General features: G+C 40.9%; 1 protein-coding gene across 1 annotated transcript; it reads right to left on the bottom strand.

Moving 5' to 3' along the window:
* Nucleotides 1-9,499: 9,499 nt before the first annotated feature.
* LOC147880095 (protein NRT1/ PTR FAMILY 8.1-like) lies at nt 9,500-12,065 on the bottom strand. The gene is made up of 4 exons (XM_087372123.1): nt 11,821-12,065; nt 11,436-11,653; nt 10,760-11,322; nt 9,500-10,560 (listed from the first exon to the last, which is right to left on the bottom strand). The coding sequence occupies exons 1-4, from the start codon at nt 11,951-11,953 to the stop codon at nt 9,669-9,671; spliced, it is 1,806 nt and encodes a 601-aa protein (XP_087228249.1). The 5' UTR covers nt 11,954-12,065; the 3' UTR covers nt 9,500-9,668.
* Between the last annotated feature and the right edge of the window lie 11,047 nt (nt 12,066-23,112).

The following is a 23,112-nucleotide window of genomic DNA, read 5'->3' as shown; positions in this document are numbered from 1 at the left end:
CTATTTCAATATAAGTGTTAACTTTCTAAAGCATTCCCTCCTTTGTGGATAGAAACAGCAATCTTCCTCAAAATGTCTAAAAACAGGCAACATAAGTCAAGCATAAGTCTCCTAATATCATCTGCTCAAAGGCCTTTTCTTGAGTAAACATCAATAGCTCATTGATAGCATTTCAAATGTGGAAAGGATCAACCCATATCTTCTCTTTTGCTTAATTAGAAGGCACAACCATAGCAAATTTATTTGGGTTGTAGCATCCCTTCTCTATTGAGTAGAAACACAACCCTTTCTAAGTGAAGGAATCTTTGTACAAAGTGTAGCTTCTCTTGATCTTGTTACTTTTCATTGTTGGTTGCTCTATGTTTTACAATTTACATTTTCTTAGTAATTTCTTTGCCTATACTTTTGCACTCTTAGTTTCTTGTCGTGTGCATATCGCTATTGGCTTCTGTAGTATTGCTAGCTTTGTAGAAGTTTCCTTGCTATGATTTTTGCCCTAAGCTTTACTTTGTGTCACTCTTTCTTTGATTGTTAGTTGCTTTTCATTGCTTGATCTCTGCTAATGGGTCATTGTTTGCTTGGGTGTAGCCATTTTTGGTTAGGTTCAGGGAATTTTTTATATATAGGTGTCTTGCATGACCCATAACTTCTACCACCACCGGGTTTGCATGATCAATAAAGTGCAGTTAATTACCAATCATCGGTCTTCCATGCTCAATAGTAGAGAATAGGTAATTACAACAGTTAATTACTAGTTAATTACCAAGACGGTGCCATAAGAATCTATGTGAGCTCCTAAATGAATGAATTTAAATATGACATTTAGTGTGCAGGAGAGTTCATATTCATTGGGCCCAGCCTTCTCATTCTTCTCTCATATGACCTAAGATGTCCAACTCTCATCATTCGGCTGAGGTGGATTGCTGTCTCTATTAGCGTATTGGAACTGTTATGCAAAGATAATGTGCGAATAGAATAATACTAGTAATATTAGAAGCAAACCACCATGCTGGTGGTAGTTAATATCCTAGTGTGCAACCAACCACCGTGCTCGCAACCACTTATCCTATATTAGAGGGGTGGTCAACCCCTCAAAAAGACCCAAGTAATATATATCCAAGATTTACTCTTGTACCTTTTGAATTGGTTTCAATCAGAGTGAAAAAGTGGTTCTGAGGTTGATGTCGAAAACAAAAAGGATAGGTGAAAACAAAAAAACAAAGTAGCCGAAGCTCCAAGAGATCAAGTGTGCCATCTCTAAAGAATTTTATATTCATCCAAGGCTTTTAGGATAGTGGCACGACATAGAGAACAGCCTTTAGCAATGTACTTTGCAAACGGTCCTTATAATATTGAAGGCCTTCCCACAGTTCCCCCTACAATCGATCCATCTTCCAAATGACAATCTCAGGTTGATATTGTGGAGCACTAAGAACCTCCTCCAATCGATCAACCTCTTGGATGATAATCATGGGTTATCGAGCCAAGTTCATCTTCCATAGGACAATAGGCTAAAGAAATTTGGTTGCTACCATGGCTTTCCATCAATGTTCCTTCGTTGTTACTTCACTGCAAAGAGCATGCAAATTTCAGCAATCTTTCTACATTGATTCCATCACTTTGGAAAATATATATAATATTGTATATATAGACATATAGATGTATATAAATATTCAAAATCTTTCATCTCACATTATGGTCCTTGTCCTGTCAAAGGATCAATTTAATAACTTTGGAGCTTTGTATGACACAACTTTATTTCTGTAAATTTTAGAAATAAAAAAAATCCTTCTGTTGAACTCACGTGATAGGGTTACATATAGTGAGTGACCCCCCCGAGCCTGGGAAATGGCGAATGACCTTCTCTACATATCAATCTTGCATGCATAAACACCCCAAAGAAAAAAACATGCACAGAGTGGTAGCACGCAGGCCATCAGATCATGTGGGGGTATGGTAGACCATGCATTTCGGACCCTGTTGCATAACACGATAGGCATCCATTTAACTATTGTGGCCATCAATACCATAGTCTTGCTCAGTACATGATGAAGTTGCTTCTTGATTTCTTCCTCTCTCATCCTAAGGCTACGGATGTTCTCCTTCATCTCCTCCACTCTTTGCTCACTCTGTGCAATAGCTTCATCTGATTCCCCTAGAGTCTCTTAAAGCTGCTTAAATTTCTCAAAAACATCAACATGGGCCATTTCCAAGACTTCCACTCTAGTTTGGAAATCTTTCATGACGACGGACTACTTTTCAAAACTTTCAAAAGCCACTACAAGCTCGTGCACAACCCTATCATAATCTTGTTGCAAGGTCATTTACCTTAATCTTTGAACTTCTAAAAGTATTTCTAGATAACAACCCCCACTGTGGCTCATGTAACTTGCTCCACCATAGTGGCTGCTCTCTACATCTTTCTTGGCCTAGAGAGCTGCCTCATTATCTTCTCTACTGTCGCTGCTCTCTACCCCATCCTTCCTTCCCTTGAAGCTCTCTGATAGCTCCTACATCACTGCTCTAGTTTTCGTATTCTCCCTTTTCAGTTCCTCCATCATCTGGTTGTCTCCAATGTTCAATGCATTTTGCATGTTGTAGAGCCATTTGTAAAGAGCCTCCTTTTTGGCTCTCTGATCTTCAAAACCTTTTTGCATCATTGCAAGCTCCTTATCCGTATGTCCCCATCAGTATTAACTTCTTCAAGCCTATCCCAAAGTTCCTTGATGTGCTTCTCCACTTCTTCTCTTTTATGCCTTTCCATGTCGACCATTTTTGTAGTGGCCTTAGCTTGCTCTCGTGCCTACAAGGCCCTCACTTTTGCCTCCTCTACCTTGGCTTCTACACCCTTCCAGATAATTTTCTCAAGTTGCATTGCCGTTGCTACATTGGTGGCTTTCTCTTATAGAAAATTCACCTTATGAGACATGTTCTTATCATAGTGCTAAAAAATCCCTTTGAGGGTGGATGTCATCAGGTGCATTGCAAGTCCAATGGATTGAGATGACAATTTGGATTAGCCATCCACACAATTCTTTAGGTTGGTTATCACGTTCTTGGAGATTGCTCTTGGAGATCTTCCTTGAGAAAGAGACATCACTCAACTACTACTTGAACCTGCAAGAACTTCATGGTTCCTCTCGTATCAGAAAAGAAGTGCATTGTGTTCTTCAACACATTTTGGAGGTCTGTTGGCAAGCTAGAAAGCTTAACTCCACCATCTTTACTAACCTGAGCATTGGGGTATACATCTAGAATATCATGTCTCTTCCACTGCTACTTCTCAAAGAAGTGTACTTGAAAACTACCTCTAGGAATGGCTAGCATAAGAGCAACCACCAAAATGTAGTAATTACCACAAAAGTAAATAATGAAACTTAATCACCTCTAATCATTCATTACCATGCACTCTACTGATCATGCAAGCCCAATCTACTACACTCATATAGTAATCATGCATGCAAGCCTAGTGGTGGTACCTGGCAGGTGAGTAATTGCGGGCCACTGTGGTGGCTGGTAATTAATTGCCACCCGGTGGAATCTTTGCTACCACCACAGACGTGGCTGGTAATCTTAGGCGCCACCACCAACAAAAGATGGCAGTAATTACCATAGACACAAATCATGAAGCCTAATCACCTCTAATCACTCATTACCATGCAAGATAGTATTGCTGCCATGAATTAATCAAAATTCAGGCCAACCACCATGGTGGCCCCCACCTTGACATTTCCTTGTATTCGGGCTACAACTTTAAGCCTCAGCTATTCCATTCCCCTCACCATTTCTTCTTCTATCCGTCTTGACTGTTTCTTTCTCCCTTGCACTCATATTACAAATTTAAGCCTCCATTATTCCATTTCCTTTTCTGTTTTGTCTTCTATCCCTCTCGACTATTTCTTTCTCCCTTGCACTATTCCTTAACTTCTATCCCCTCTCATAATGGATCCTCTTGGGCACACTAAGATCCAAAATGTGTCTGCATAGTTTGAAAGCTCCTCACATGATCTTTCCTTCCCCCCTGCATAGTCCTAGAGCTCCTCGTACAATGTTTCTTCCCCCTTTGTAGCACAGTGCAAGAGCCTCTCCTCCCCTGATCTTGAAATCGTGACACCTAGAAGCTCCTCACTCGCTCTTCAAAAGTCCAACTTGGGTGCTCTCAATAAAACTTCACCAGGTTGGTACATGAGGTGAACATGGAGGGACAAATAGTCTATCAAGGTCAAAAGATTACCATCACTGAAAACACAACCAGTCATCGGTCTTGCATGCTCGGTAGAGTACTAGAGTGCATGCTAATGAGTGATTAGAGGTAATTAGGCTTCATGATTTATGTTTGTGGTAATTACTACCCTGTGCTGGGGTGACTCTCATTAGCCACACCTATCATGGCTAAGATTCCACCAAGCTAGTAGTTAATTACTAGCCATCATAGTGGCCTACAATCACGTACTCACCTACCAGTTACCACTGCCGGATGTCTATTGCTTCATGATTACCAGTTACGTTGTAATTAATCACCATTGACCATCTAGGATGGCACCTAAGATTCCACCAGGCTGGCAATTAATCACCAGCCACCCTAGTGGCCTACAATTAATATGGATGGAATAGTGGGCCTCCAGGCCTCCAGCTACCATGGTGGCTCAAACTTTATAATATACAAGATCCGTGGCATTTGGCATTTTGCTATGTTGCTCTCATCCACCACTGTACTACTACTTTGCTCCACACACTCTGCTACTTTCCTCCACACACCCTCCTCTAGCTCTCTTCCATCCCTGCTACTTGGGTCCACACTCCCTCCTCCAACTCTCATCACTCATCTTATCCCCTGCTCATGTGCTCCACTCCTCACCCACTCATCTTCACCATGCCTATTGTAACTACTATCACACCTCAACGCAATGTGATTCCAATGTTATCTGCCTTCTTGTGTAAGGTGATTGTGTTGCACTCTGTAGCTAGCTCTTTTGTACACCATTCGTTCCCTCGGTTGATTCCCCCCACATCTGCATATCACCATCTTGGATGGCATGCTCATAGCGGGCCTCTATATTGTTGTATTGTATGGGTTCCCCCTAGATGTTGATGAGGAAGCCCTCAAGATTGTAACAATAGAGTACTCTCGTCTTGTTGGGGAGTCCTAGCAATTTGCAGGATCTTCAGCCTCTCATCGTCTCCTCCATTGGCTTCCTAAAAAATTCGAATGCAACAAGTTGGTCTGCCGACAATACTGAGTTGTACAAGTTTCCTCTTACTCAATGAGGCTCATAACCACTTAATAATGGCTGGATGTAGTCTTTTAGCCTCTAAGGCTCTCAGTGATCTTTTCGCTCACACGGTGGTCTTTCCAAGCCAACCTTGAATTTTTAGGATCTGTGTGGATACAAATCGGCAGCAAAGGCTATGTGATGATAGGTGGCCAAGCTAGAGACTGCATTGCACAAAGCAATGCGGAGATGCATGATGTAGTGCAAAGTTGCCATGTGTCAAGATCTACAATGTTTAGAATAAATAGATTGTGTCTCATTATTACTCCAGTGCAGCATCATGACATCATGAAAATTCAAAATCTCACCTAGGAGTGTGTCACATCGCGGCCCAAAACAACCCCAAAAATATTTGCTACACCCAAGCAAATGTTGACCCTAATGCTTCTGTATTGCTAGTCTTATCTGTTGTTGCGCTAGCTACTGCGTTTGCACCATAACACCACTGCTTTCTTAGATGCCACTGGATGCTTTTGTTTCGCTCTGCTAAGTGTTTGTTGATGTTGATCGCATTGCATTGCTTGTTTACAAATTAATTTTAGCAACAATGTTCATCTATTGTGCTAGTCTTATTTGTTGTTGCGCTAGCTACTGTGTTTGTACCATAACACCACTTCTTGCTTAGATGCCACTGGATGCTTTTTTTTCGCTCCGCTAAGTGTTTGTTGATGTTGATCACATTGCATTGCTTGTTTGCATATTAATTTTAGCAGCAATGTTCATAGGATATCCTTTCTACGCAACTAATTTAATTGCAATACTTTCTCTTTCATAGCAAGAAGGTGGATTGTATACTTTCCTCTTCCATGAATAGCTTCAATTCTCAAATGAATAAATACAGACAAATGAAGATCAAGATCTCTCTACGCGAGCTATGCCTACTATTTCACCACACTCTAAGTATATAGGCCCACGTCTTTGCTCGATTGAAGGGTTGCTTGTAGCTAGCTAATTATGTGAAGCTAGAAGGCCATTGTAAAGCAGTATAGTAAAAAAGAAACTTGTTGTAACTTGTAGTCATAGAAGGGGCTTCTATAGGATAGTTATGGCAATGCACAAGTAGTACAAGTTAAGAAGATGCAGAAGTACATAGCTCATGATTAGAATTAGAGTGGAGTGGGAAGTGGCTTGAAAGGAGGGAGCATGCAAATCCCAAACTTCATGTCTTTCATACGAATTATGGAAGGAGAGTGTAGAGTAAGAGAGAGAACTATCTTCATTTCTTTCTACATTCTTCTCAATCTCGACATCTCACACCCATATTTTTGTATCCCCCTTATATGCTTAAGGGTCCATTCATACATAGAATCCTATTTCTAATATACATGATGAGAATACTAATACACACTACAAGGAACATTTCAACTAGAAGGAACAATTCAACCACACAAGCGACAGGTTTTTGGGAAGTGATTGACTTCAAAGGATTTGTCTGCAATATTGTCATTTGCAAGATATTATAAAGGCTAAAATCATATTGTCAAGACCACTTATTTATAGATGAAGATTGAAGAGAAATGGATTAAAATGGATAATGGTCTCACTTGTGGGAAACGAACGATATTGTTCTCAAAAAGAGAAAGTATTTGAGCCTTAAGAGGTGATGAATCATTGCCAATTCTAGAACCCAAGAGACACATAATGCTATCTAAAGAGAATATACAAACGTCTCTCATGTTTATTTGTTCTAATAATCTTTGAATTAAAAGAGTAATAAATGATACAGTGTGAGTCCATACGCTTGGACATTTGGAGTAAGACCAGGCCTTATAAACATAACCATCTTCTTCTAGAGTTTTTTGCTTCCTTTGACAAGCTTATTAGAACTTAAATACAAGACATTGTAGACCTTGATTGATACCCATGGTTATACCATTGCTGCCAAGAATATTAGTGGTTAGATGGACTATCACATGGTACATACTGGAGCATTTGGAAAATCATGAAAGACAAAGTGGATCATCAATTAGTGGGGATGCCTATAGCAAAGAAGCTGCTTGAAAAGAAACCTCGGGGGGGGTCACTATGTTTAAACCCTCTATATGATCACGTGCATTCAAGGCCTATTAGTAAAATTCCTTATTTGTAAATTTTTCCTTAATAAACATAGCCTTTTTCTAAACAAATCTATAAATTTTTTAACTTTTATTTTCAATACTCCCTTATGTATATTAATTTTTGTGAAACTTAGGAATTAAAAATATCCTTTTGTTAAAGTCACGTGATAGGGTTACAGATGATGAGTGACCCCCCAAGAAAGAAATAATAGCATTCCTTGAAGACAATGCATTTCCCGTAGCCTCATCTTCAACAAAAAATGAAAGATGGAAGTCTAGTATGACAACATCATATTCCTTTGCAAATGACAAAGAACGGTGAGCTAGAAACTATCAATAAAACTTTACAAGGCAGAGAAAAAGCATAGTTCAAGGACAAACCATATAGTAGAATTTGAAATAGATAATTTGGCAATGTCCAAACTCCATCAAAGCAAGGGATTTGAAAATGCATGGCTTGTGATGAATTGAAAAATGCCATTCAGCATAGTAAATGTGAAAAAATGGAGAGTAGGCCATTTGCATCATGTGCATGATGCTAGAATGTTGTATGCTTATTAGAGGGAGGAAGCTAATTCAAATATCAATAAGTCCATGTGCATGACCATTGATGAACATGGATGATTATAACTCAATGCATACATTACCATATTGTCACTATCAAACACTCACAAAAGTTATGGAGGTGACTTGCATAATGTTGTACTTGAACCAAATTTCTGTTTTAATAGATCGATATTGAGTGGAGTTCACCACTTTATAACTTTACTTTTTTTTTAGTTTTGTTAGGCCATATTTGTGTGGAGGTGACCTTTGTAGTGTTGCATATTCAACCGATTTTGGAGTTTACTAGTGAATGGAAGTGACATTTTTTGTAAAAGATCCAAAGAAAGCGAGAATTTTCAAAATTGTAACATATTGTGTTAAAGGAACGACAAAAATTGTTTCATACTGTTGCGTATTCCAAATTTAAGCAAGGGCTAGTAGCATAGAGTGTTTCTTACAAACGAAAATGGAGCAGATGAATGTAATCATTGCTCCATTTATTGCCCAAGTCTTGGCATTCCAACATAGGGATGCAAAAATTCTAGCCTTCTAGGATAGACTTGGCTAGCGATGCAACTACCGAGCCATCCCCACTAGCCATAGTGTGGGGAGGCGCTCTAAGTCTCGAGTTCTGACTCTCTCATCAAGAGCAAAATTTCATTTTAGCCACATATGCTTGCGTGTTACCCTTTTGGCCTACTAGTAGGGTGCTTTATGTGGGTGACCTGCAACATTGGTGCTTTATGATCTGGGTGACCCTGCAACATTGTCTATCCATTTTGTCATGTATGCTTGGAGACCCACTTTCACCTTTTTTGGGCCTCTGTTATGGAGACATATCCAAACGTGGCTAGAAATCTCAATTTTGAGAACATGAAAGGGAGGCTCTTCTAGGGGATAAAGGAAACCTTAGTGACCCACAAGTTAGGGGATAAAGAGAGGCTCTTCTAGGGGATAAAGGAAACCTTACTGGACCACAAAATTTGAGTGTTTAATCTTGTTTGGACTGCATTATTAACTCAAGGTTGGTTCCATAGAAATGCAATTGCATATCCGTCTACCGGTTAAGTTGTGCAGCTTTGTATTACTAGGATTCTTGAGTATTATAGTGGAAAGTGACCTCATCTCAGGATCGTGTACCTCGTGCTAAAGTCTACACTTTCAGTATGAGAGGTGTTGAGCTGTAATTTCCGTTTTTCTCTCTTCTAATATATTTTCTACAAACAGATATTTTGTAACGGAGTTTGATTCGAGTTGAAAGTTGGGTTTTAGAGGTCCTTTTAGAAAAGAAGGGCGGATCCTGTCTGAAATGCAAGAAAGCTACTGACCCTTTCACATGTTGTCGACATTATACAACGTCAACGATGGCAATTTGCAAAAATTGCAAACAAGTTCTTCGAAATAGACATGACTGACTGTCACTCACATGAGGCTGCGTGCAGCGTGTTGCGTGAGGTTCATGAATGCTGTAATTTAATATGATTGATACAGGTTTGGACTTCAAAAGAGAGTGATGGCATGTCATGCAACTAGTTAGAATGAGGAGCTTTTAAGCGACATCTGATATTGTCTAGACTCTATAACACAAAGTTACAACTCGAAGCATCGACTGCAGGGCGTCCAGACCGATTCACTAGAAGTATACAGGTTTCTAAAAACTGGATATCATCAGCTAATTTCAGAGGCTGGAGCTGCTATTATCTATACTAGCCGTGTGAGACACTGAAACGGTGTTAGTTTCAGTCTGGATCTTATAACACTCGATCATTCTTTTGCATTGATCGCTCAAGCATCAAACCTCATATGCTCCTGCCTGCTGCACGAGATTCCGCGCTTTGTGTTGATGGTCCCGTTCTTCGTCTACGTTGGCTTGATCCGGCTTCTTCGAGTTGTATAGGTTCGAACTCACCAAGAACAGGAAAAAGTTGAGCGCACTCAGCACCGCCAAGAGCCAGTAGAAGTAATCTATTCTGCTCCGATTGATGTTATCCAGAATCCAGCCTTTTGCTCCGCCCGTTACTCCCTGGACTGTAGTAACCAACAGCGAGCTGATCCAGCTCCCGATCCCAATCTCGCTGATGAACAGGCTTGTGCTCAGGCTCTTCATGCCGTCCGACACTTCGTCGTAGAAGAACTCTAACTGCCCAACATAGGTGAATATCTCGGCTAAACCCACGAGGAAATACTGTGGAACCAGCCAGAAAATGCTCATAGGAAGCATTTGCCCGGGTTGCTCTTCAAGATTATGCTCCCGAATAACGTGGAGCCGCCTTCTCTCCACCAGGGCAGCCGCGATCATTGAAAGGATCGAAACAAAGAGGCCGAAACCCATTCGCTGCAGCGGCTTGAAACCACGTTCTTGGCCGGTGTATTTCCCGGCCAAGGGGACTACAACTCTATCATACAACGGCAAAACGATGAGGGCATTAACGACGGAAAAGACTGGCAGAGAAGAAGGCGGAATAAGGAAATGGGGGCCGAGGTTCCGATTGAGGGTCGAGCCCTGCTTGACAAAGAATGTAACCAACTGCGAATAGCCAGTCCAGAGAAACACAGTTGTTGCAATTATGGGAAGAATTCTGATGAGGATCTTCAATTCTTCCACCTGCGTGATGGTGGATAACCTCCATGGATTGCAGCTATCATTCTGCTCATTCGAACGAACAGCAGCTTTGTCGAGGAAACTGTGCAAGGAAAACATAGACATGTCACCTGTGAGCATAAGCTTGGAATCCTTCACTCAGAACACACGTACAAATGCCAACAAACTGAGTCTTCCGGCTCTTCAACTCTACACTCAAGGAAAACCATCAGGCATGCCTGATGGGGCTATCAATGAGGGACACAAGGCCATACGATAGCCAAGGATATGGAGGGACAAACCTGAGCGTCCTTGTATGCCTTAATTTTCGAATACCACTTATAGCTGAGGCCTTATCCTGAACTTCATACAGCTGACTTGAATCAGCAGGCACTTTTAAGTTCCGCTTTCTAATCGCTGCAACTAAAACCTGGGCAAATCGTGTAAGGGGACTGCCACTAGGAGCCATATATCTGTAACGAGGTGTACCACTGAGTAACGTAACCAAGGAGATGGTCATCCCTGCCAGGGGAAGGCCGAAACCCAGGCCCCATCCCACATTGTCTTGGATATAAATAACTACCGTGAAGGCAAACAGTGCGCCTATGTTGATGGAAAAGAAGAACCAGTTGAAGAAGGAGACTTTATTTTGCTTCTCTTTTTCATGGGCTTCATCGAACTGGTCGGCTCCAAAAGAAGAGACGCATGGCTTGATGCCTCCTGTGCCAATAGCGATCATATACATTCCTGCATAGAGAAGGCCGAGCTGGGAGCTTGAAGCAGGCTTGCAGTTGCCCGCGTTGATGTCGCAAGGAGGCGGTCGGAGGATTGTGACAGTCCCCGATAGTGTGATGAGAGTCAGACCCTGCTCAAGATGAAAGCACCGCACCTTAGCAATAAAAAAGATGGGATAAAGGACCGTCAATGCAGAATCGCTCAATTCAAACTAAAAGAACAGTCCTGCGGAATTGGGTGTACCAAAATGTAGCAAATCGAAAAGAGCACAATTGTGAGAAAACGGCCTAAATAGGAGTCGGCGACGAAGCCGCCAGGAATTCCGAAGACATAAGCAGCTCCAATCCAGTTAGTGACCATATTGACCGATTTGGGTAAAGGTTGATACAGCTCGGAGAGCAAGTACGTGACCAGATTTCCGGCAACGGAGTAGAAGGCCAATCTCTCAGCCGCCTCAGTTGCTGCAAACACACTTGCACAGGTGAGTGAAAAAATGGATGTTGTAGTCTTGCACTTGGCAAAAATTCGTGAATTTGTTTGAGGGTTCCGGCGTCCTTCTCAGTTTTGATTATTATTGCAAGAATTACGCGCAGGGACTCATGTGAGAGGATGCGGGTATGAGTCGCACCGAAGATGAAGGATGCCGCTTTCCAACCCCCAGTTTGAAGTTTGCGGCGAACGGGCACGCTATCGTTGCGCAGATCTAAAGAGACAACCGGGCTACCACCTGCGACGGTGTGAGATCCAGCGTCTGAGCCCATATTTTGAGGGCTGCCGGAGATGGAAGAGGTTGACGAGGAGAGATAGAAGATGCAAGGGTGATAATGGAGATTGAAGCGATTGATGAAGAGAAGGAAGCAAGACTCCAGGATGATTTAGGGATGGAAGAGATTGAAGAAGACAAAGAGGCGGGTGAGGGGAGAAGCTGGGGAGAGGCTTATAAGAGCGAAGTGGAGCTGCAAGAGGAGGCACGTGATGGACGGTTGATGATGTGAAACCAGAGATTTGATGAACGTGGTTCTTCACTCCGGGTTCTGATTCCCTATCCATATCATTTACATCTTTTAGTGAAAGTGTATGGGGTGTGCCTCTTTCCGCCCCCCCTCTCTCTCTCACTCTCGCCCTCGCAACATGAACAAAATTTCCTCGGCTTGTCGGTGTTTCCAATTGACTAAGGTTGATTTGGAAATCGGAAGCTCAATCGGTGCCTGACGCATGCACAGCCTGATAAGGCCAGCAAGTCATCCATTATCCAATCAGATAGCTTCTGCTCGCTCCATCCCACACTACAATAAATTGCTTACCTGCCGCCGATTCCATGTGCTCGTAATTTCGCTTAGGTTGGCCAACCTCCGAAAACCATGTGCCTCTATGTTCGATAGCTACATTAGATAGGTGGCTTGACTAAGAGAATGCTATCTCCGACTGGCATGTGCATGATATCTGTCTCTCACTCACTCTCGGTACATGGTCTAGGAGGCCTTTTGGCAAGGTTCAAGCAAGGTTCAAGAAAAACATGCTATCGAATGCCTCACTGATGTGAATGGACTGCACAGTCAAGTAAGGTCTGATAGGAGAGGGTAATGGAGAACCAGGCAATAAGATTACATGTGCCCCTAACTCTAGTAGGGTCTAGTAGCAAGCTTCTGATAGACTTTTTTGATAACTCTAGCCTTCGCGGATTGCAATTGGAAACCTCTTATGTGCCTGACCTATGATCCCAATTCCAAACAAGAGGTTTGATGAAGGTGAAACGCTAACCCATCATAGATGGGTCAGGCTGCTCATTTGTGGTGATGGCCTCTCTCTCTCTCTCTCTCTCTCTCTCTCTCTCTCTCTCTCTCTCTCGCACGTGCGCTCATGCCCTCTATCTCTCTTTTCAACCCTCTCACCTCTTTTTCAATGGCTTTTGCTCTCCCACCCCCCTCGTTCAATCGATTGTACCATGCATGACCATCTTCTTCACACCCATGTCTTACCCCTGGTCATCTTTCCTTAACCTCTCTCTACATGTGTGTGTGTGTGTGTGTGAGAGAGAGAGAGAGAGAAGGGGGGGGGTGAAGTGAGTGTGTTTTCCTAGGCCTTTAGTTTTGGGTTTAGGGCTTATGATGGTGGGTGTGCTTTTTCTTGGCAAAATTAGGACTACGACCCATTTGTTGTCAAGATTGACAACGTGCTAGCATTAAATGCTACCAATTTGATCAAAATACCTTTTAGTGTAAAACAAGGAATCCTTGCAGCAATAGGTCACCATCACCAAGAAGAAATGTCCAAGTCATAATTAAACACAAGCCAAGAAAGCTCCTAGGTTTCTCTTGGAGAAGGAATACTATCAACTGGATTGCCATATTTTCACTAGTTAAAAATGCAGGCATCAAGCCTCCCATGGGCTCTCAACGCCACTCATAAAAGGCTTGTTCTGATCCATTCTAAATTTCTTCAATAGTTCAATTGATTGCCTCTCAATAAATTAGCCCATCGCACCCCCAATTTCGTCCACCCTTCTTTTGAATATATTGTTAACTAACCCTCTCTATCATTACATCTAGGAAACATTGTGATTGCCACATTTTTCTAACATGCTCCTCACATAGGTTGCCATCCCAAGTCAGTTGTGTCTTTCATTATTCCTTTTGCTCCATCCGTTCATCCACTAAAGTTGATGCATGTTGTACACCCACTAATGACCTATGAAAATCAACATCATAAACTCTAAAGTGTCGAGAATAGGCACCACTTAACTTGAAAATTGGCCACTTCTAGCTTTTTGTTCAGCCATATAATAGGATTTTAGCCTTGGCCCTTAATCATAATCCTACGATTAGTATCATCAATTGTTACTCATTAACAATTGTGATTAGGCCTCGCATTTACTTTCCCAAATGATCACCCACTCTCACCTTTTTCTCTTTTGCTTTCTCACAGATTTGTTGTATGATTGGGGCACACACACTACTAGAGGAACTTGCTTGCTTAAAAGTTAGTCATTATTATCTCTTGAGGAGCAGAGGGATCAAGGTGGTTTCGTACTTCTTGTTACATTGGGAGACATTCCTCACATTGTGTAGGATCCTTGTGTGAAAGGATTGACTTTATCAAAATGCTCTAGAAAGGCACCATATTAAGTGGATGTGTACATACCTTTTTCGCCATGTGACAAAAGAATTGTGCAAATGTGCTTCGTAGTCATTAATGCGGGACTGATTTGTCAAGTTGCATGCATTTAGTTCTTGGATTTATCAAGACTTCCTATGATGGCATCTAGTGGATTATAATGATCCTTGGACTTGTATTACATAACTTTTTTTTTAACTCTTTGGATCTCATAAACAATACCTAAAGGTAAAGAGACCAATGTATTTATCTTGGATTTATCTTGAACTATTCAAATCTTGGTGCTGTAATACACATTAACCTTTTGGGTCATAAACTTGATCTTTATGTAAAGTGTCCAATGTGTTCAAATGTGTCTGAATCCTTCAAATTTCCACATTGGAATATGTTAGCATAGTCAACATACATTTCAATACATGAGTTGAAAGTGTGGCCACTTAGAGTATATACTTGTATAAAAAATCTGTGCAACTATTGTTTTGATCTTTTTGGCTTTTTGCCAAGTCTATGATCACCCAAAAGATGACTTTTGAACAAAATTTAAGGTATTTCTCAATGTTTGTATGAGAAAAAGAAAACAAGAGTGTTTAAAAACATATTTGCATGTTGATTTTTTTAGATTATTACTAAAACAACCTAAACTAAGAAAATCATGAAAGGACGTATGGTCCTTAGTCTATGTAATAAATTAGCCGCACCCCCCCCCAAAAAATAATAATAATAATAAATAATAGAAATTCAAGTTGAGCATTGTCCTCCTATATTAATACTATAAACTTCTACAGATCCATGTCACTATAGATTTAAACATTTGATCAATTTGTCTTGTAAAAATTTTTGGTAATCGTAACCTCAATAGTTTATGCTAAGAATCTAGATCATATAAAACATGTCCATACATGTGTCTTGATCATACTTTATCTCCTCTACCTCTACCTCTACACTTGTACAATAAGCTCCAAGCTCATATGCATTGAAAATAATGTGAACTTAGCTACCACTAGAAATTATACATCAATGTTAAGTAGAGTCGAGATGGCATGGTAACAATTGGTGCAAAATGTGTCTTAAAATCCAAAGTTTTGTGCCAATTTTTGCTTGATAATCTCGATGGATTGGCTGCCTCACCAAAAGAGTATTTGAAGGCCAAAAATCCAACTATAAGTGTAGCATGAATGATGCAAGTAAAGTAGTGTTATGATGAGACCTAACTATTGAATTTTTGCAAAAACAAACATCTCTAAAAGATTATGAAAATAATTAGATAGCTAGATGGAAAAGCACAATATGATCATGGCAAGGAAAATGGGTCATTGTTTGCTTCGGTATAGCCATTTTTGGTGAGGTTCAAGCAATTTTTTGTATATAGGTATCTTGCATGACCCACATAATTTATGCATTGCTCAATGGAATTCAGCAAGATTTGTCTTCAAGTTGTAGTACACATTCCAAACTTGAACAGGAGACCAGAAAATTATGGTATAATGATTTGGAATGAGATCGTTAAATCATTACAAGTGCTATGTAGAGCTTCTCCTCAACCCAAGGACACAACTAAATGAGAACATTAGGTATGGGTTAACGGGCCTCCAATGTTGTGCTGCAGACCCATTTGAAGCACACTCCATAATTTTTTTTTAATTTGTTGAAAACTAAAAGAGATTGAAAATTTGGAATCCAAACCACTGGGACTACTGCATGGTGGTCTTAAAACATTGATAGTTGTTGACAATGGTATATATATTCGCCCTAAAATGGAAGAAGTTGAAAATGTGCAATTTGTGCATGTGCGAAGATCTTTTAATAAATCCAACAGTATTTACAATTTTGAATTGTTTCTTTTTCCATGCACTTGCTTGCTATATGGCTCAAAAGCATGCCAAAGATCATTGCATTTCATAATACACAGCATCAAACATGATAGCATGCCCTTTGGTCTATTTGTATTTTAAAGCCGCTTTTAGGCCACATTGCACTTGTTTGGGATATCCAATTCTACGGGCATGTATCATCGGAGGGAGGAAACCTGACGGATGAAAAATTTTCTTCTCCCAAGAATTTTAAATTTTCACACCTCCTGCCCATCAAATCTTGGAATATTAAGTACTTGCAACTTGTGCCCACCCTGTAAATGCCCTGCGACCTGCACACACCTCGACGTGACCTTGCGCAGACTTTGGTTTAGCATTGTCTTCTTTTGGGTAAGTTGTATTCTATTCTTTGCTCGCCTCACAAGCTAGCTTCTCTGGGACTGGGTCAAGGAAAGCAATGGAATGGTATCAAAACGGCAACATAAGATGCTTTTGCAACATTTGCAAAGCAAGAAATAATGAGAAGAAAGAAGACTCCTTGCAGAGCAATAGCAAGGAGCAATTGCAGATGCACGCATTTGATCATTGCCATCGGAGTGAAGAACACAAGTGCTGGTGTCACGATTCGTGGGAGCATTAGAGGTAGCAACATTAGGCCATTCTAGTGAATACCAGTCTCGATTCTTCATAAGATTTATCCTGCACCCTAGAGTTTGTAGAGTAACAACCATACCAATGCCTTGGGAGATGCACGCTAAAGAGGCAATGCTCTAATCTAATTTGAGAAATGGCCTATAGAAAGTAAAAGGGGTACACATCTTAGATTGGTTCAGCTCAAACACCAGTTATGTGATTGTCCTAAACCATTGTGATTGAGAAAAAATTAACATCAATATATTTTACAATAGAACATAAATATATTATTATTTCACTAAACTAGCCTCGTGGTTGGAACGCATGTAACTGTTGCTGGTTTTGCTCAATCACCAGTTATGTGATTGTCCTAAACCACCATGGTTGAACAGACATTAGTTATGGACTAAATCAGTGTGGTTGAAATTACTATGTTTCTTAGTACTTATTTTAGTTAAATTTAATTTCCTACTATTCGGGTCATATACCACTCAATTTCAGAGCATGGCTTAGAGCCAACCTCTCCACAGGCGTGCATTCAACATATAGTAAACAAAGCCTTAAGAATAGTGTAGTACACGCAGAGTGTTCCATGAAGTGAAAGTGGAAGAAGTGCAAAGTCTGAATGCAAGAAAATTAAAGGAGTTCATGGTTTGTGTAGCATATGGGACTTTTCAAGCAACCACTTGATCAAAATAAGATAACTTTATTGTTTCTGTAGTGCGTGCATCATAGGGGATCATGACAACTGTGAGAACATTGCAACTGTGAAGACATGGAAGCGAATTCAAGTTTTCTCTCTACATTCAGATGAAGTGACAAACAATGGAGAGGCAAACAACAGCTCACCACACTTTGGGGAGAGTTTTGATGACCTCACTAGCTATCTAGAAGAGGGGTCCAATAACTTTGCAATTGCCGTTGCCTTTGGGGAGAATGAGGAAGATGACCCATACTTTGTGTCACAATGCACAAAACCTAAGCACAAGGTTGAGGAAGCATTTAAGGATGGTTGGGGAACAACCTATAAGAAGTGGGATGTAGTAGTTGGAGCTTTTTGGTACAAAAAAGCATCCAAGAGAGGCCACAATTACAAACTGATACATAAGAGTCCTCAAACTTTTGTGTACTCTTATCTAGTAAGAGCTATTAAGTTTCAGATACAACCTATGCCGCAATGAAATAATGACAAGAGTGTCTTCAAATTGCATTTAGACATGCATGAGCACATCTTGGGGTGTCTTGGAGTAGTGGACTAGGACGACTAAGATAGTACTAAGAAATTGTCGTCTCATTGCAAGGAAACAATATTCCACTTATACTGAAAAATGAAAAATGTATTTGAGACTATGCTTCTTTTATTAAATCACAAACTAACCACCATGCTTGTTTTGTAATTGTTTTTGTAAATCCCAAACGATAAATCCCACACTTGTTTCTAGTATATCCCAAACAACCACCGTGCTAGTTTTATTAAATCATGATTAAATCCCATAAATAATCCAAAAAGCCTAAACGAATGAATTGTTTGTCATTAATCTTGTAATAATAGAAGAAAACTGCCACACTAGTCTCACAGTTAATATCCTAGTGTGCAACCAACCACCATGCTATGACCATTTATCCTGCACTACTGTTGTGCTATCCTAAAATTGTTGCAAAGTGCTATACTACCCTTTAGGCTTGTTATCTTTAATTGCCCGATTTCAGCACCAAGCTACTTAAGACATTAGTCCTATTTCATTGCTTCATCCACCTCGTGTATTAATCAATCGTGTATTAAATCGAGATTGAGTGTACTTTGGTCGACTAAAATAAGATCGAATAGTTTACTCGAGTAGACCTGAGATAATTCATATATGCTCACAAAATATTACCCTCACATATTATTGACACTACAAAACCAATTGTCTTTCTTGAGTGTTAACCATGTGGCAACAAGGGCCAGAAGTGCAGTCTAGGACAACAACAATGAGAGCATTGTGTGTGTAGAGTATCGGTGTTTGGATAAATTTGTAAATAAGTTTTCCACTTGTTGCATGCTAGTGGGTAGGCACATAGCTATGCACATAGCTAGTGGGTGGTAGTTTTGAGTTATGGACGCTCTCAAAAAAAGACTCTATACTGATGTAGATATTCTTTGAGATTGTAAATGATTTTGCAGGGACTTTTAGGAAATGATGATAGCATTGTGGGTACGCCAGACATCCCAGAGCATGGTATCCAGTGCATGACTATGTGGCATGACTATGTGACTGTGTGATTTTATGACATATGTTTTCATGGTTGTCCTGAGCCATATGTGCATGAAAGTATGAGCATTTTAGGTCGAGAGTGTCGTGTAAATCCACTATGTTAGGATCATATTCATCATATGTGATTAGTCATTGGGCAATTAGATGTTAAGTGCTTGTGGCATGCATTAGTGTGCATAAAGTCTATTGTGTGGTGCATAAAAGCCTTGGTCTAAGTTATGTGGGAAAGCTTGGAGAGTGGTCAAAAAGCAAGCATGAGGTGGCTAATCAAGATGATGTGGCTGGAATCAAGAAAGGCATGAATGCAAATGTGGCTACATGAGGATGAAGGGGAGTTTTTGGATGTGAGCTGGCAGGTACATGGGTTGACAGCAATGAGGGACTCTGGATCTTCCTAAAGAGTAGATGGTTGCTAGAGTGGAAGAGGGATGGGACTTTTGGGGGGATCGCGATGATGCGGGCTGAGGCGAGGGACTGTGGCTTGGTGAAAGCAGCTCAGAGATCTTGCACAGGGAGTCTAATGATGGCTCAAGCTTCTTATGAAGAAGGCATCTCTATTTTGTAGGCCAGGAGGACCAAGAGAACGGAGAAAGAATAAGTGTGTGTGCTTACAGTAGGAGGACGTGAGTTTGGCTCGTCGACTTCTCTTTGGTGCTTTTCTCTGCATGGTGACATAATTTCGGGCCATTTCATTGGCGGAGAAGTTTGGGAATCATTGTGGCTTGATGACAGTATATGTGGGAGAGCTTTGGGATTTGGCTGGTGTAGCTATTGTGTAGTTGTAATGAGCAGGGTACTTGGATCCTACTGGGAGGTTGTCTATTTGATGGAGATGGAGAGTTTCATGTTTTGGTCTATTGCGTGGCTTCTGTGCAGCGGGAGAGACTTGCAAGGCAGTATCATCACGTGGACATGACGGGCAACAGAGTCCATGAGCTCGATGATTTCCATGAGCAAAAAAGTAGTTGTAGCACTTGAAATCTTTACGTGAAGTAGAGGTGATGACTGAAGCAGGTTGATAATCATGTTGGGGTCTGTACGTGCATATCAGTGTGTCGACGTCACCATAGGAGGAGTTCTCTGAGAACATGAGATAGCTAGGATTTCGTTAGTTTGGTGGAAGTGCTCTGGAAAGGAGAAAAAGCCATGCTGTCGCCATGATATGTGAAGAGGCTGAGCTGCATGATAGCAGATGGAGCATCTAGACGAGGAAGGTGTTTCGACTGTGGAGAGCTTCTTAGGTGGCTTCGGGTGATGCTATCAATATGAGCTGAGTTCTATGTGAGAAGTGAAGACGACAGGGCTATTGCTTGAGGTGTCTCATGTGTGGTCTTGTACATGGCTGGTTATGAGCTACTGCTTAGTAAAAGCTTGAGGAATAGCTATGGTATCATTTTTTGCTAGTTGAAGGACTGTTGGCGACATGAAGTTATGAGCTTAGAGTACTCTATGAGCAAGAGGAAGATATAGACACTGGAAGTGGTTGTGTAAGAGCAGAGATGGTTGATGTGATCTGCTAGCTAGTTCTTTTCACTCTTTGGTTCGTGAACTACAGCTTTGGGGAGAGTTATGGAATGCTGGAGTTTGGTGATTGAGAAGGAGATACTATGGCACAATTATGATCATGTGAAGAGTTACAAGCTGTTTCTCTTGATGGAGACTTAGGTGTCTTGGGTTGTGTAGTATTTGGGTTCTCTTTAAGTTCGTGTGGTCTAGTTTTAGTCAGTTTTTGTTAGGGGTTTGTCTCAGTTCCTATTACAAGGATACATGCTCTAGTTGCTGGGATATAGCTCCATCTATAAGCTACCCACACTTTTCTGATCCCATTGGGTCTTGCCCTTAAATGTTTTCTCACTGTTACAGTAAAAGAAGGAAATGATCATATCACTAGATTTTGGGCCAGGGATTTGTGGTCTGTCATTTGAGGGATTCGATGTTGAAATTTTGTTGTCAGTGGTCCATGGTCATTATTGGGCTTTAGTGATATATGTGAGTGATGAGGAGTGGGCAGAGGTTGTTTGGCTTCCAGAGGATATGTGGCTAGAGTATGTGCTAAATGTAGAGGTGTGTATAGATGAGGATTTTGAATGAACATCTTTTTACCTTGTGATTGTGTTGTTTAGTTGCTTTAAATGTGGATGAGGGTGGTTGTGAAGGCGGGCTAGGCTCTATCTTTTTTGTTCATCCAGCGGCAAAGCTCCGCTTGTATATCTTGAGCCTGAAATATGGTATGATGAATATTAAAGAATGAGGATAGCCAAAATCCTCTCAATAAAAGATCCAATCATACTTGCAAAATCAGGATTTAGAGAGATAAAGAGCAAAACTAGAGAGAGAATACTAAAAGCCTACACTTTTTGAGGTCCCCCCACTTTGTGTAGAGACCCTAAAGGTCCCCCCACCTTGTGTAGAGACACAAAAGGTCCCCCCTAAAAGTGGAGGAACTCTTGTCCAAAGGTCTGGACCTACAACAGAGGTCCCACCATGGAGGTACCTACGAATTGTGTAGAGACCAACATGTATAAATATCTCTCAATGGAATGAAGCTCCCACTCTTTGGGGTTCAATGTTCCAGCTCACTATTGTGTTCATGTGATTGATCTCCATTGCGTCCATGCTCTCTTACACTATCGTGTTCTAGCATGCCATTATCCTTGCACTCAATAACTTGTACTCCCTCCTCCTCCTCCTTCCTAGGTTCCTCCTTTCTTCTTTTCCTTCCTCCTCCCTCCTTGCTCCCTCCTCCTCCACCTTCCTCCTATAAGGGCTTTTCATTATATGGTACTATGTCGTACTTATCTTTCTCCAACTCTCTACTTTTATATGATGTTATGAATTGACAAATGTTTTCTATCATAGCAGATGTTGGTAAGAAGGATTTTAGCTTCTCAAAAAGACTTCCTAGACCCTTTCACTGCAAGAAGTTTTATGCATCAGGTGACATGGCAAACATTGAGAATCGTGGCCATACATGTTATATTGTTTCATTTGTTTTACTAGCTCTTTGTTGGTTTGGTCAACAAGGTGTTCTGCACCTGCATCTTGCATAGTCAATTGCTCTGCCTCGATTTCTCTTAGCTCTAGGGTTCTTAGGTTTTGTCGCATATCTTCTTGGCATGTTGCATTTATTTTCTCATTAGTATCACGTTCCAAAACCACTAGCCATGGTCGTTTTGATGTTGACCTTTGGGTTGGTGATTCTGGATCTTGTCCTTTAGTTTGGATGGCTGTTGAGTTTGAGGTTTGGTCCGTTTGGTGTGGTGTCGCTTTGTTGATGATGTTGTAGGTATTTTTCCCATATTATTGAACTATGTTGAACCTAGCATTTCACACATGTATTAAATCCTAGTTTGACAGTGCCAATATAGTGCCATGTGCTAAGAGCGCATGTTTCTTTTGTGAGTGGCTAATGCATTTTACTCTTTTTGTGATGAGGGTGCCGTGTGTGTGGATCAAATCAAGTATATTTTGGGGATTGAATTTATTCATGGTTGGTGCTTGAAATATGTGGGTGTGCTAGGCATGACTAGTGAGGTTGTCATTCCTCCTATATGCTTAATTTGCTAAGGGAATCATAGGGCAGCTAGGTCTCAATCATCACGTCTGAGCCCTAGGTCTAAATCGCGGTTGAAACTACCAATATGTGTGAAGTCGTACATATGCCATTGAGTACTCATGATACAATCTAGTCCTAACTATGGAAGGCTTGCGGCCCCCAAATCTTCATTATTGTCAAGGATGGCTTGCATGTTGATGTAGTAGCACTTTAGTTGGCTCTCATTTATAGTTGTTGGTGCCATAGTTGGGATTTGTCCTGTCCGCATATCTTCGGCTTGGATCCTTCCCTTATTGGTATGGTATGTATGTACTGCAACTTCTTCAAGGGAAATCCCTTTCTCATTGTAGGACCAAGCCATGCAATCTCTATATTCCATCAGCAATGCTTTTGAATTCTTTTTCTTCTTCTAGAGTGAGCTATTTGTTAATGTTTATAGGCTTTTCTTCTTCTCCATCCAAGGCAAGATTCAGTTTTCTTGTCTTGGCTGATCCTTCATCAACTGGGGTATCCTCAATATCCTATGTTTCTATGAGCTCTGATTCCCTGAC

The sequence above is a fragment of the Dipteris shenzhenensis genome, chromosome 33 (assembly GCF_047967505.1).
Source record: "Dipteris shenzhenensis isolate YYH24624 ecotype China chromosome 33, Dip_SZ_1.0, whole genome shotgun sequence".
Lineage (NCBI taxonomy): Eukaryota > Viridiplantae > Streptophyta > Polypodiopsida > Gleicheniales > Dipteridaceae > Dipteris > Dipteris shenzhenensis.
The sequence above is the reverse complement of the archived record's forward strand: the minus strand, read 5'-3'. Positions and strand labels throughout refer to the sequence as shown.

What these genes read in the sequence shown, in the direction of transcription:
- LOC147880095 (XM_087372123.1), bottom strand. Translation starts at nt 11,953, where the DNA reads ATGGGCTCAGACGCTGGATCTCACACCGTCGCAGGTGGTAGCCCGGTT. An exon ending in TTTCGATTTGCTACATTTTG is followed by an intron (nt 11,323 to 11,435) that starts GTACACCCAATT and finishes CATCTTGAGCAG; the next exon opens with GGTCTGACTCTCATCACACT. An exon ending in AGGCATACAAGGACGCTCAG is followed by an intron (nt 10,561 to 10,759) that starts GTTTGTCCCTCC and finishes TTCCTTGCACAG; the next exon opens with TTTCCTCGACAAAGCTGCTG.